The sequence below is a fragment of the Protomyctophum bolini genome (assembly GCF_963924005.1).
Source record: "Protomyctophum bolini genome assembly, chromosome: 22".
NCBI classification, from domain to species: Eukaryota; Metazoa; Chordata; class Actinopteri; order Myctophiformes; family Myctophidae; genus Protomyctophum; species Protomyctophum bolini.
In genome coordinates, this window is record NC_137883.1 from 34,331,286 (window position 1) to 34,347,380 (window position 16,095).

At 40.8% G+C, this 16,095-nt stretch overlaps 1 protein-coding gene across 1 annotated transcript in view; it reads left to right on the plus strand.

Moving 5' to 3' along the window:
- Positions 1 to 15,532, plus strand: part of lrrc74b (leucine rich repeat containing 74B) — a gene marked incomplete at both ends in the record, with an annotated part of 28,498 nt that extends 12,966 nt beyond the window's left edge. Inside the window, 5 exons of the mRNA XM_080755705.1 lie at positions 9,930 to 10,039; positions 11,817 to 11,932; positions 12,424 to 12,502; positions 13,345 to 13,440; positions 15,401 to 15,532. Of these exons, the coding sequence (XP_080611831.1) occupies positions 9,930 to 10,039; positions 11,817 to 11,932; positions 12,424 to 12,502; positions 13,345 to 13,440; positions 15,401 to 15,532 (533 nt within the window). The remainder of the gene's footprint in view (positions 1 to 9,929; positions 10,040 to 11,816; positions 11,933 to 12,423; positions 12,503 to 13,344; positions 13,441 to 15,400) is intronic.
- Positions 15,533 to 16,095: the final 563 nt, after the last annotated feature.

Here is a 16,095-nt window from a genome sequence, read left to right on the forward strand (position 1 = left end):
ACTTGATCATTACAGAAACTTACCTACAGTAAAAGTAAAAGACAGACAAACCAAGGCCTACAGACTGCTGCTCACAGCCAGGGTTGCCAACATTGGACTGTCAGAAACCATTATTATTCTTCCATTTTCTTGCATTCCAAGATGATGTACTTGAACACATGTGTCTGATAAGTCTTGAGCGGTATGATCAGTATCAGGCAGGCTCTAGACCAGTTTCAGCTGAAACTGTCTGGGAACTCCCTGATTTCACCACACAGGTGTACAGGTAGGCCTGAATACCTGTGCTACTGTACTTCAGGATCAAAGGTGTACAGGTAGGCCTGAATACCTGTGCTACTGTACTTCAGGATCAAAGGTGTACAGGTAGGCCTGAATACCTGTGCTACTGTACTTCAGGATCACAATGAGAACTAGCATAATATCAGTACAGTTGTTATAGTATATTGATTATGTTTTTACATCGTGAAACGCCCTATAGTACACCCAGGCTTGTAGATTGAGTATTTCTAATTGCAGATTGATGAGCACTGATGTACTGTACAGTACTGTATCAGTAGTAGTTTGGTCTGTGTTGGTTATCTGCAGCCTAGCAAACTGTAGTAGATTCTATGTTGGTGTGTTGGTTATCTGTAGTCTACCATTCCAGTCCTGGACTGGTAGGGGCCTGCAAATATTGCTGTGAAAGTGTTGTACGGGAATAATTGCTTTTACACATTTAATACTATATACTATACTTAAGTATTTAAAAGTCAAAATGAACAAAGTACATTTCCTTTGTAAGTGCATTGCTGTATTGCATTTCAAATGTTGTAATCACCCCCCCCCACCCACATCTCCGTATAAAAATAGCAAAACTAGATATATTTTCTTTTATTATTTGAAATAGTGGTTAATTCATATTATTATATATGATCCTCGAAAAGTCAACAGTACAATAATATTTGTCTTCATACTATAATGGAGAGTATTCAAAAATGCAAATACTTTAGTAAAGTAATCACAGATACAAAACATACTAATTTAAAGTACATTACTCAAGTAAAAGTACTTTGTTACTGTCTACTAATGACCATTGACCACAGTGAGTTTTGTTTTAGTTTTTTTTATCTTGTTTCTTGTGGATATAGGAGCAAAATGGCCGCTCTCTTTGATCTATGGTGCCTGCTGTATTGTTTCCTAAATGGTCAACTCATTTACCGTTTTGAAAACAATAATTTAACGTGACTTTTCCTTTGAGTCACGCCCCGAGGAAGGCCCGCGCAGGTCGACGCCGCTCGGCGACGTCCTTTGACTGGCTTTTTGATTAGCTTTTATTTTTTGCCACATGCCCTGAGACACTAAAGGCCTTTTTTAATCGTGTCCTTGCTCATCCGGAGTGTGCTGGGAGTCGGCCTGAGGGCTTCCTTTTCATCAATAATGGAACATTATGCTTGAGAAAACACAGCAAATACAGCAAGTTCAACTTTATTGTTCTCATATTACGAAAGGAAATGACAGACAGACAGACAGACAGACAGACAGACAAGTAGTTATTAAGTAGGTAGATCAATCTGTATTGATTCCTCCTGTGGGATCAATCAGAAAAACATGCAGGTAGAGGTATGACTTATATATGTTGCTCACATTATGCACATACTGTAAATTTACAAACAGCAGATGCATGATGCTTGTTTACATGGTATCCTATATTTGTTACTTTGTAGCATTCAAATGTTGATAGCTTTATTTTTCCCCCCTAGTAAATACCGGTCCATATATATCTATCGGTCAGATTAGAATCAGATCAGATCAGAATTAATTACATCGGATAAACGGTGGAATGTTTTATTTTTTATTATTATTATTAATAATCTTTGGATTTATTCCAGAGAAGAGATCATAGAGTTGTATAAATGCTCGGAGAGAGAGAGGGTTTCGGTATATATTCTTCTGAAGTTCAAACAGTGTTTTTTTATACAGAGTCTGTTGGTTCAGGCCTTGTCATCACGTCAGCTGTCATCTGTGGCCCCTTCTTCTTCTTACTTTGTTTCCTTGGCAACCATCGTGTTCATGGCAACCTCAACACTGTAAACAATTCAGAGGATAACCTGCTAATGTTGTTGACGTAGCAGAAGGAGCCTATCAGACCAAAACAACATGATGCATGATTGATGACCACAGACATATTGACACATTACACATGGAAAATGGAACACTTGAGATCCATCAGATAATGGCACAACGAAATGAGACACGCCGATTGTTTTCTTAGAACTGGTCATTTTCGACCACTTAACTGGCCGTCTGTTGACCAATAGGGTCCATGGAATTGTCCGATATCGCTACTTGTATACTGTGCCTTTCATGTCATCATCATCATTTTTCGACCGCGGTCGAGATCATGGATTCCACTACGCCAGACTTCTCGGTCCTTCATTGCCACCCCCAGTTCCTCCCTATTGAAGCATTTGTGCCTATAGCGATGACATCAGGGAATGACAGTTTTCTACCTCTGGTCCGCCATGAGGCAGGACTCCAGAGAAGAAGGGAAGATATAACCTCAGTGTCAGCTCTGTATAGCAGTGGCCGGCAAACTGTGTTCTTCTGGATCGGACCAGTGAAGAAACACGGGGAAGGTTGCCGTATATTAGATCAGTCGATGGGTGGCTCTTCCAAGACAGATTTTGCGCTCTCATTAGAAGGCGGGTGTATTAGTGCCATCCAACCGATTCTCTTGTTTCTTTGAGAGTATAGTTGCTTTCATATAGTCAACCTCAACCCCGTGCAGGCAGAAAAAACATTGAGGGTCGGAACGTTCAGCCTTGTGTAAGTCTGCTATGCCCCACTGGGCTCCCGCGTAAATGAATTACCCATAATCGGAAGGTCCGGGGAACGACATTACATTACACACCCCTCGGGGACCAAGGAGTCAATTTGTCTAAAACAACAAGGCTCACTGTAGAATATATACCGTGTAACTGTACATCATGTTACTATTGAATAAAATGACTGTAAACAGGACTTTGTATCAGCCATCTTCAAATGGTACACTTTGCAGCGGTAGGTATACCCCCAGGAGAGTGGAGACATCCGTGGTGGCACGATGCCGCGGAGGGAGTTTAACTCCAGTAATAAGACTGTGATCATGCGTGCACATCGTGTAATCCCCACGACACCTGGTTCCCCACCCACTCCACCTCCCACACACACACTCTCTCCCCAAACCGCATCCTCTTGCCATGGATTGCATTAACAACTTATCTAGGCCCTTTTCTCGAAAGGCAGTCGGGAGGACTTGTGAGTGAAGGAGATGCCGTGCGTGGCATTCAAAGGTCGAGGATATGCGTGTGTTGCCTTAATTAGAACGTCTGTCAATTATCGTGTGGATGAGCTTATGTGACGTTTACCTTATGTTAGAGTGATTATAAACATAAGGAGGCAGTGGAATTACCTTATGTTAGAGTGATATTAGCCCTGAAACATGACTGCCATGATGATTATCATGACAGTCATGACGTAACTGCACCCTGTTTTTGGCGCTCGCTGCATTTACAAGATTTCCGTATATAAACATTCAGATTTCAAATATAAGTACTCACAATTTGTCCCACGGGTGTTAGTTAGTTGCAGCACCAGGGATTAGAATTGCTGCATCCCGCGTTGTTTAAAAACTTTTTTTTTTTTCAAACGGGGTTCGTTTGGGAAATCCACAGTTGCACACCGGGAGCGCACTCGCCTATTAGTCTGTATTGGCAGGGCGGTCAGAGTACCTATTGTAACATACTGCATGTATTTACCACCACACGATGGCACTGTAGCATAGACTACCTGTTACCTGTTGCACACTGGTATAGTCCCGCGAGACGTCGTTCATGCTAGGATGAGATCCAAGATGGCGGAATAAACAAACCTATACTGTTACACACGTCTTGTGTTTATCATTCTAAAAGGTTTACAACCCAACCAAAGGGTAAACTAATACACCTATATCGAACACACCGAGTGCCACCCTCCTCCCGACCGATAGGGGCGCGTAGTTGAAAGCCAATGGGAAAATAACAGCTCGGATAAAAATGCTTTTTATTAAACAACGCAGGATGCAGAAATTCTAATCGCTGGTGCTGCTACTAACTAACACCCGTGGGACAAATTGTGAGTACTTTATATTTGAAATGCGAATGTTTATATATTTTAATTCTTTGTAAATGTAGCGTTCGCCAAAAACAGGGTGCAGTTACTTCATGACTCTCGTATGAATCATGGCTAGATGAGTGATATAAACATAAGGAGGCAGCGCCAAGTCAAATCCTCAGTGTAATTGAACTCGGAGCGTTTATAATATACACATGGGACCAATGTGCAGTTTGGTCGTATGTACATGCTCAGAGTTATAAATTCTTATATTAAGACTGAGGATTGTATTGTGTTTGTGTACTGTGTAGGCTATATATGTATGCCGGTTTGATTTGTTTTGATTTATTTATTATAGATCCCCATTAGCTTACTGTGAGTCACAGCAGCATACTCTTCCTGAGGTCTTAAACATATCATCATCAAAAACATTTCTTCCATATTATTAGGCTACTTACATGCATTGGATTCACATACAACATTCAACCAACACAACAACACAACACAAACAACCCATGATCCGTCTACTACATTAGCTAGCTTCACAGTAGGTACAATCCAACATTGATAGTAAAGTAAATATACATTGTAATGGGTTATATAGCTCATAATGTGACTCCTTCACATCTCTTGAGTGAACAAAAACAACTTCTTATTAAAACTCATATAGTTATCCTCATAAACAAAACAATTTTTCCCGATCCGATATTTATATTTTTTTATAGAACACGTTTATGCCATAATATCACAACAGTACAATATCCCAAATCACAGACAATATCCAGTCTAATATCATGACATGGATATAATATTGATACTAGGGATGTCCTGATCATGTTTTTGGCTCTGATTCTGATCATTTGAAAATGACCGATCACCCGATCCGATCGGCACAACCCTAGTAATGAGTTCCATATAGAGCGTTGCAGTCTCACCCCCTTTCATGACGACGCCAGGCCCAGGAAATGATTCCCAATGCATTTTTCCCCTTAGACATTTCAAAAAGTATTTATTTAAAAGACCTTTTTAAGCGTCGTACGAAGCCAACTCGAGTCGTGGCAAATCATGACAACAAAACACAATGTTTTTGGACCAAACAAATAATTACAAAGAAGAAAAACAACAAAAAAAGTGTTGTAACCTGCCGTTTTTTTTCCTACTTTCTAATTCTTTGTTTGGCCCGAAACATTGTGTTTATCGTCATGATTTGTCACGACAAGAGTTGGCTTTGTCCGCATGAGGAAAATGAACGGGGGATTTATTTCCCGGGTCTCTCGAGGGGGGGGGGGGACTGCGACGCTCTATAGATGCAGGTAATTGGAAATAATGTTCTGGTGAAGAACGGCCATGTCCTTTCATCTCTGCCTGCGTGGCTGTGATTCATACGAGCATTTAATTAATTTCAGCCGCTCTCCCACTGCAGAGATATCAAAGGAATATCCACATGCACACTTACAGGCCTCTTGTGAGTTAACCCATTTAGGCCTGAAATTTAAATTAAAAAAAATCTTCTAAATCCTGACAGTTTTCTGAAATAGCCTACCTCATGTTTCTGTATCAGTGCATGGTGCTCCATATTTCATGTCAAGGACCCCCAAAAAATGATATGTAATTGGCCGTCGACCCCCCCCCCCCCCCCCCCCCCCCCCCAGAAGCAAAGATTTGAGTTTAAAAACCTTCGCTCTGAAAGATATTCAGATATATTCAAAGATTTGCGCCGCATTTTCACGACTTTTCAAAAATAGCAGACCTACAAGCTCGTAGCGCACCACTCGGTGGCGCGCTACGAGCTTGTAGATCTGCTATTTTTCAATAGCTTAAAGCATAACATAATATGCTTACAGTAAAACACCAAAAGGGGGTTCCCGCCCAGAATGGATTAAAGTACATCGATCTGACACACTGGCATTTCATGAGATTCCAGCGTTTGGCATTATTATTATTATTATTATTATTATTATTGCTTTACGTTCGTTCGTTCTCACGAAGCCAAATCTCTGTGGATGTCTTTGTTTCTCCTCAGTCATAATGAAATATTATGCATCGCTGCAGGGATGGATCTCAGGGGACTACTGTATATATGGCTATACCATAGACTGTAAAAAATATAGACAAAGCGTTCTCCGGGTCTAACATGAACGTAAAATGAAGCCTGTCAGTCCTTGTATTGTAAGTCGCCATCTTTCTAGATCCGTATGGGCCCAGCTGGCCATTGGCTGTCCCAGACAATGAGGCGGGACTTCCCCCCTTCTTCTCCGTTGGTTTTTATTTTGACTCGAGTGGGAGGGGAATCCCGATCATAGACTGTAACGGTAGCCACGCCCCTCAGAACATACGCGACTTTATGGTAATTTTTTTAATAAATGGGACCATAATTTTCCAAAAAGAATATTATGACATTAGAAATGAGACTTTAAACTAGTGACTGGAAGCAGAAAGTATTCATGACCATGTTTATTAAGGTAATACAGTCTAGGTGAAGTTGGGCCCAAATACATGGACCTCTATGGGGCTATGGGTTTTTTTGGGTCCAATGACAGCGCCACAACAGGCCATTATATGAACTTTCAGGAAATCCCGATTTCCTCAGTGGCTTCACAAAATATCTGTCTGACTGCCGCCCTGGGCTATACGCGTGTGACATCATCGTATACCCGGAAGTTATGCGGGGACGCGGCCTACTGAGTGGCAAAAAGAAGGAAAAAAAAGAAAACAATACGCTTTACAATTTACAATTACAATTTAGGCATTTAGCAGACGCTCTTAATCCAGAGCGACTTACATTAAGCAATACATCACAAACATAAAAAGTAGTTATCATGAAACATGCGTAAGCTAAGAACGTAGCAGTGGAGTATCTATATAATGAAACTGTATATAAACTATACTATAATATACTATACTATACTATACTATTCTATACTATAGGCTACTATACATAATGTACTATAAAGTGCTACGACTACATAAAAGTGACAGCTCTTCTGGCCTTGACAGCCCATACATCCAAACAGAAAAGTGATGGCATTAAACAATGTTCAATCTGGGAACCCATCGGCAAAAAAAAAGGAAGAACAGCGCCCTCTGCTGTTTGTAAAGCTTATCTCTTAGAATATGTTCTTGAGAGATTGATGTTAAACTCACCAACACTGCAGGTGTATACGGAAAGCTTGAATTATCATCTTTCTATAGCTGCAAAGTTTTTGTTTCATAAAAATCCACCATAGACGTGTTATTATGACTACTTTCTGTCAAGGAATTCCATGCGGGTGATTATTTTTCCAAGTGTCAGAGTTTGGAAGCGCTCGTTTTCAATAATGCAGCGTCCTGCTGCCTCCTGCATTACCTGTATGTGCGATGAGGAAACAGGCGGTGCGCAGCAGGGCCATTGAGTGATTTGCAATGAGCGCTTCCAAACTGTAATGCTTCGTGCAAAGCTCAATGTTTATTTGTTTATTTGTCTATTTTAGTCAACTAAAATCAACTGTAGATTTAGTTGACTAAAATCTTATGATATTTAGTCGACTAACACTAAAACATTTCGGATTACTAAAATATGGCTAAAACTATGGGCTATAGCAGATCTACAAAACATTGTAGAAAAAGTTGTAATTCAATGATTAAAACTTTTGCTGTCAAAATCAACATTTTTTAAAAATTCAAATCGATATTTCGATACATCGTACTATATCGTTATACACACCCCTACTGTTTTCATTTGCTTGGTAAAGAAAATGGAGGAATGTCTATAATCGCAACGTATTTCAGCCTACAGTATAAGACCTTCTTGGGTCCTTGACCGAAGCAAGCCCATCAGAATCACCTTTATTGCTACATCACACATTTACAGCAGGTGTGAAAGAGTGGATGAAATTCTTCTCTTTTTTTTTTTATTGAGCGACAGTGAAGACGGTGTGCAGGTGTTTATATTTTATCCTTTGTTCATATACTCCACCAACGCACCTGTCAGGCTGTCACACTGTACACTCTATTACAGAGACTTTTGATTAACCCATTCTGACCTGAGATCAGATTCTAAAAATGTCTGTTTGAAAATGACAGTTTTCTGAAAAAGCCATGTTTCTATGTGTCAGTCGTTCTTTTCAAAAATAGCAGACCTACAAGCTCGTAGCGCGCCACTCGGTGGCGCGCTACGAGCTTGTAGGTCTGCTATTTTTCAATAGCTAAATTATAACATAATGTTTAAAACACCAAAAGGGGTTCCCACCCAAAATGGATTAAGATTGTAGCTCCTCGCCACCACTGAGGCCATCTGGCGTCTGACATTTTGCATACTGAATGAAGGGTCCTGTCACCACAACAACAATAACCAGCGTTGGGTCATCTCATGTATAGCTTAACTTGCCCAACACTGCGGGGGAGATGAGTTGTTTCTGACGCACATTAATTGAATTAAGATGAACGTCAGAATGTTTGGCGTGTGTATAATAATGCGGGCAGATTGAGGTTGGAGGACAGGGCCGCTAGGTTCCGTGAGGAGGTCCGTGCGTCGTGGCGTTGTGAGGAGGCGCAGAAAGCGAGCAGCTGTCTGCAATATGTTTGCATTCTAATGTGCTATTATGATTGACGTAACTTAAGGTATGTCACTTTAATGGGCACTGCACAGGTAGTGGGCGTGTCACCAGGGCTGGGGCGCTGCCACTCTACTTTCATGGCGTTTACCTGTCACTTGGGTGAGGGAAGTTGGACAGAGTAGAGAGGAGGTGAGCGTGGGAGAAGACATTTCTGTTGACCGTATCAAACGCACCTTTTTATCACCTTAACAACCACGTTCAGTTATAGCTAAAGCCTAGGAACTGTTGTGACTTACGTGTGGTGACAGAATAAACGGTAAAACTTACAGCTGGAATGGACCTGAATTCATTGCGTGCGCGTCATACAAGCGTCTCTTTACTCTCATGTTTAGCTCCTCGCGGCGGCCTTTAAACCGCCGCAACACTAAGGAAGTATTCTGACTGAAAGACAGCGACCGAGCGAAATAAACAGCGAGTGAGTGATCTCTAAATTATTAGATAGATATACCTATTGCTTACGCAAAACATCAAATAAATAATTAAATAACTAAAAGGAATAATTAAAACCAGTGTTGGGCAAGTTAAGCTACAGTACATTGACACTGACAATAACCCATAACGTTTTATTTTATTTTACGTTCACATATTCCTTGTTCACAAAAACTTACAAAGCTGGATATAAATGTTGACAGTGTTGAGTTGTTTTTTTCTTCTTCTTGTTTGTATGTTTGTTTGTTTGTTTTTGAGTGGTGCAACCACTCCTATAGACAGCTATGTGTGTGGCTGTGTCCCTGGGTCTGTCCCTGTGTCTGTCTGTCCCTGGGTCTGTCCCTGTGTCTGTCTGTCCCTGGGTCTGTCCCTGGGTCTGTCCCTGTGTCCGAGCACGAAAATAGCGTTATGGCTTGTACAGTACAGTACAGTACAGTACAGTACAGTACAGTACAGTACAGTACAGTACAGTACAGTACAGTTAACCCATTCTGACCGGGAACCCATTTTGGTGTTATCATCATGTTATGCTTTAGCTATTGAAAAACAGCAGATCTACAAGCTCATAGCGCGCCACCGAGTGGCGCGCTATGAGCTTGTAGGTCTGCTATTTTTGAAAAAATCGAAGAACGACTGACATTTTTAGAATCTGATCTCAGGTCAGAATGGGTTAATCAGACCCAGTGTGTGTCCGGTGGAAACCTGGTATGAATCTGATCTCAGGTCAGAATGGGTTAAGTACAGTACAGTACAGTACCACTCACTTCAGACGGGTCTGTGTTTTGTCATTCTCAGGGGAGACACTAGGCGACTGTCTGTGTGAAAACACGGGGCTGAGATCACTGAGTCTGGCCTGGAACCCCCTGAGAGGACACGGAGCAGTGCTGCTGGCCAAGGGCATCGGGGTAATCATTTAGCACACTGGGTTTTCCACCTTTTTCATATCTTTCTACTTTCCTTTAGTTTAGACCACACTTATATCAGGCAGAAAGGAGTTATGTTTTATCTTCAGTGATCCACCGGGACCCGGGAGAATCTAGACACAGCTGCGCGACATGAGACTATAAGAGCGACAGAGAGCGACAGAGAGAGAGAGAGAGAGAGAGAGAGAGAGAGAGAGAGAGAGAGAGTGTGTGTGTGTGTGTGTGTGTGTGTGTGTGTGTGTGTGTGTGTGTGTGTGCGCGTGCGTGTGTCAATTTAACAAAGTTGCAGACGATCAGAAATCAGCAGAGAGTGATCAACGTTTGCGCTATACTCTACGCCGAATTGAAGTGGACTGACTCTGCCCCAGACCTTTTTTTTAAGGCTATACCTGTAGGACTGACTAAACCTAAAAGAAATACGAAAAATATAAATAAATGAAAGTTAATATCGTGAAACCTTTAAGTGATACATTGGGCTACAAGTGATATCACATACACACACACACACACACGGCACCACGTCTTCTACACATGAAATACTGCACGTGGATATACAGTTATAGCATCATAGGCCTACACAGTGACACAGATGCTTTATTTTGCCACACAAGGATCATTAAAAAAGAACAGAAGCCATGTTTAAATCTCTGTAAAAAGGCCACATCTGGCATTTATCAAGCATCTAAGAGCGGCGGTGCTGAAGTACAATCAGTTTTGCCTTTACCATCTTAACGACTGACATGGTCCAGGAGACAGAACGCATGCTCTGATAGGCTGGATAGATATGGGACCCAGATCCTTATTAACCCATTTCCACCTGATTCTACAAAATATGTGTCTTCTAAGTCATGATAGTTTTCAGAAAAAAAACGTATGTTTCTATAATCAGTTGTTCTCAAACTATTTCATGTCAAGGAGCCCCAGAATGATCTGTATTTGGCCTACCGACCCCCCATCTGAACATATGTTGTTCCAGGGACAGAAGCAAAGATATGAGTTAAAAACGTTTTATTCAAAGACTTTTCAAAAATAGCAGACCTATACAAGCTCCTATGAGCTTGTATAGATCTGCTATTTTTCAATAGCAAAAGTAAAACATAATTGCTTTAAAACACCCAATTCAATTCAAAGGGCTTTATTGGCATGAGAAAACATACGTTTACATTGCCAAAGCAGAAAGAACAATACAACGATACAGCAATACAATCAAAACAAAAATGATGTACTTTGAAGGTCAGAATCTTCAATAGATCAACTTCTGTGTACCAAGATAACTCGATGCAGGTATAGTGCAGGAATATACACAACACCCACAGGGGTTCCCGCACAGAATGGGTTAATGTCAGATCCATACCTCTGGCTTTCTGTAATTGGATCTGTTTCCTTACTGCTCTCTTAATCGCCTTAGAGAATATCCCAAGTCTTTTTATTTGTTACTGCACCAGAGAGAGAGACGTCTGTTTTCTTAACCCATTCTGACCTGAGATCAGATTCTAAAAATGTCTGTTTGAAAATGACAGTTTTTCTGAAAAAGCTATGTTTCTATGTCAGTGGTTCTTCGATTTTTCAAAAATAGCAGACCTACAAGCTCTTAGCGCGCCACTCGGTGGCGCGCTAAGAGCTTGTAGATCTGCTATTTTTCAATAGCTAAAGCATAACATAATGCTATAACACCAAAAGGGGTTCCGCCCCAAAATGGGTTAATGCTATAGCTTTGCTTTCGCGAATGACACTTTGTGCATTCCTGTGTTCCTTCCAGGCAAACGTCTTCCTCAGGTCACTGGATCTGTCCTATAACGGCATGGGGAGAGAAGGGGCCGCCGCGTTGGGAGAGGCACTCAAAGAGAACAACGTCCTTGAAGAGCTGAATATCAAGTACATACCGCTGTTATCCTATCCTCCGTGATCTGGTAATCATGTTACACAATCTGTAGGAGTTCAGAGAGAGGGGCAGATGTTGCCTCTCCTGGCCTGTGAGTACAGTATATGGCTATATGCCATCTTTTTTTACCTTGTTTGGTCATATACACATGCATGAGGCGAAAAGGTACGACAAAAACAATCTTAGTTGAAACTCTAAACCTGCATCATGACTCATAATGGAGGAGGGGGATGATTCGTTCATATAAACCTCATCATGGAGGAGGGGGATGATTCGTTCATATAAACCTCATCATGGAGGAGGGGGATGATTCGTTCATATAAACCTCAAAGTACAAACCCAGAGTCTCGGCTTGCATCGAAACTCCCAAAGCCAAATTGCTTTGAATAATAATATATCATTAAAAAAAAGGAAACACCTTTTAGATTGCTTGCTCCACATCAGGTCCGTCATTGTGTTTCTGTTTGTTTGTCACGTATCACAGCAACAATCGCATCCCCCCTGAAGGAGCCATCCACCTTGCCATGGGCCTCGGAGTAAACAAGACCATCAAATCCCTCAACGTAAGCTGTCTGTCTGACTCATGTTTTTAGAAGTCAACAGGGGGGGGGGCGTCCATTGATAAAACATAAATAAGATGAATCATCTGAAAAGCACTGCTTTTTTTAATGTCAACCTATAAGCCACGGTTCACAGAGACGCTTTGCATAAAAGGACTGCACACATGTAGGCACGCGCTAATCGCCCATGTATAGTACAGCGACATCTAACCACACTAGATCCCATGGGCCCCTCCTTCTCCTGGCGCCAACATGAAGACATTCTGTGTAGAGGGAAAACATGGTGGGGAACTAGTAGACCCCCGGGGGAACTCGAGACAATGCCGTATGACTGGTTAATAGTTTACCAGGGTTGAATGAATATTGGCAAAGTACTGTAGAATATGACAGCTTATCTGTAACTAAACTATATAGCCTATATACAGTATATTATGAACAGGTTCATTTGTGGAAACTTAAATTGGAATTAACCCATTTTGGGTGCGGGAACCCCTTTTGGTGTTTTAAAGCATTATGTTATAATTTAGCTGTTGAAAAATAGCAGATCTACAAGTTCATAGCGCGGCACTCGTTGTAGGTCTGCTATTTTTGAACAACATATTTCAGATGGGGGGGCGGAGGCATATTACATATACTTTTTGGGGTCCTTGACATGAAATATTGAGCACCACTGATATAGAAACATGAGGGTTTTTCAGGATTTTGAAGACATTGTCATGTTCAATCAGTTTGCAGTTGTCTACATGATCGCATTTCTATTTCTGACATGCCCCATGCAGGCAGCAATGCATTTGTAATTGGGTTCTATATATATATATATATACAACATATTTCTCTTTTGTCAGATGGGTCGGAATCCCATCCTCAGTGCCGGCTGTTACGGGATCCTCAAGTCTCTCCAGGGAAACCCAGAGTCGGCCATGGAGACGCTGCTCTTCTCCGTACGTCCATGTCACGTGACCCGTCTACTGTACAGTGTTGTTTTTGCCAGCACATTTTTATTTTAGTTTTAGTAATTAGTCTCTTCAATAGTTCTCATTTAGTTTCAGTCACATTTCAGTCACCGGGAATGTTTTAGTGTTTTGTCCAGTTTTAGTCGACTAAAACTGCGGTTGATTTAGTCGACTAAAATGTATTTTGGCGGGCCTTGATGCCGTTGTAATGACTGTTTTTTTTTTTTTTTTACACTTGCTGAAAATAGCAGATCTACAAGCCCACAACGCGTCGCGCTGCGACACGTTGTGAGCTTGTAGATCTGCTATTTTCAGCATGCAACCAAGTGTAAAATGACTCATAGGATCTGTTGTCCACTATAGTCCCTTCCTAACATTTTAGTCTAGTTTATTAAATTTGTCAACGAAATTGTCAGTATATTTAGTCTTAGTTTTAGTCATCATAGCTTAGTTTTCACTTTTCGTTTAGTTTTTATTCAGTTTTCCCTCAGTGAAAAAAACATTTTTCGTCTTAGTTTTAGTCGACGAAAACAACACTGCTACTGTATCACTATTACTTTCTGCATGCCGTACCGTACGTCACTGTCGGGTGCAAAGCGTTCTTGTCCAAAGCTGTTGCTTTTCTATGACTTGAAAAAGGCTTATCATTTAGTCACAACAGTGACTTGAAAAATGCTTATCATTTAGTCACAACAGTGACTTGAAAAATGCTTATCATTTAGTCACAACAGTGACTTGAAAAATGCTTATCATTTAGTCACAACAGTGACTTGAAAAATGCTTATCATTTAGTCACAACAGTGACTTGAAAAATGCTTATCATTTAGTCACAACAGTGACTTGAAAAATGCTTATCATTTAGTCACAACAGTGACTTGAAAAATGCTTATCATTTAGTCACAACAGTGACTTGAAAAATGCTTATCATTTAGTCACAACAGTGACTTGAAAAATGCTTATCATTTAGTCACAACAGTGACTTGAAAAATGCTTATCATTTAGTCACAACAGTGGCTTATTAAAATGCTTATCATTTAGTCACAACAGTGACTTGAAAAATGCTTATCATTTAGTCACAACAGTGACTTGAAAAATGCTTATCATTTAGTCACAACAGTGACTTGAAAAATGCTTATCATTTAGTCACAACAGTGGCGTGCACAGACATTTTAGAGGGGCAGGTGCTCAAGTGTAAAAAAAAAAAAAAAAAGGGCACCTTGTGCAGCGTGTGGAACCGACCGGTTGCCTTAATAGTGTGAGATTTATAGATTTTGGGGCATAAATAATTTATCCCATTCTGGGCGGGAACCCCTTTTTGGTGTTTTACCCCCTCAGGCCGGGAACCCATTTTGGGGTTCTGTACAGTATGTACACAGTATTTAAAAAATGTAAAAAGTTTGATGCTGCTATATAAATAAGTTTTTCCAGAAAACTTCAGGTCAGGATTTAGAGGCGTTTTTAGAATCGGCCTTAGGCCTAAATGGGATAATATATTAGAAGCTTTTATTTTTTATCAATAATTGATCAATGTCACCATGGTCCACAATCCACATAGGCTAATGTACACTGTAATTTTTCTTTTTTTCCCCCAAAAGGGCACATTGCTGTACAGAGGGCAAGGGCAGGTGGTGCTATAGCACCCCTAGTGTCTATCTGTGCACGCCACTGAGTCACAAAGTCACCACTTTCACAAAAAATAAATCAAAAATTGTTCAAAAACGAAACAATAGTAGATCTATACAAGCTGCAGCGCATCGCGTCAAATAGTGAGCTTGTGCTGAATGTATATCAGCTATTTTTGCTACTTCTCTGTGACACTTGACAAAGTAGGGCATTCATTTACGGAAAACTTTTGAAAAAGTTGAGATACGGTGCAATTAAGGTTTCTGCCTGACGGCTGAATATTTACGCTCTTGCTTTTGCAATTTTACCCCCTTGTCTCTTCCAGGACATCACCGTGAATCGGGATTTTGAAGACCTGTACAGCGCCGTGAGAGAGATAAACCCAAACCTCAAAGTGAAACACGGAGGCGTAATTGGCACATTCAGAAAGCCAGTAGCTTCTACGGTGTCTCTGTGATTGCAGCCAGAAACGTGCAGAGAGGGCCTTCCTTTGAAACTTTACATTTCCATGGACTAGCATCGCTCAGCCAATGCCAAATTGCCAAAGGGTGGTTATACTTGAAAGAATATATCACAGAAACATTTTTACAGCATATCCTGTTGAATGAAATGTAATTAGTGTAAATTAAATTCGCTAGATGCCTAAACTATTCAGGTAAATAATGCCAGATATCTTATTGAACAAGATTTTCAACAACCACAGTTGTGCTGCAGTATATGGTATAGAACCGTGTGCACTTTGCACATCAGCAATGAAATATCTGACCAAGTATAGTCATAATTACACTACATAACTTTGCAGATTGTTATATTTCCAAGGGGAAAAACGAATTGCGTGCGTGCGTGCGTGCATGTGTCTGTAATTTGATAATCATGACAATTCCCTATGTGTACTATATGTTCGATGAGACTAGATACTCTGCAGACTGTACAGACGACCACATCCCTGGGTTCAGTGCAGACTGTAGACGACCACATCCCTGGGTTCAGTGCAGACTGTAGATGACCACATCCCTGGGT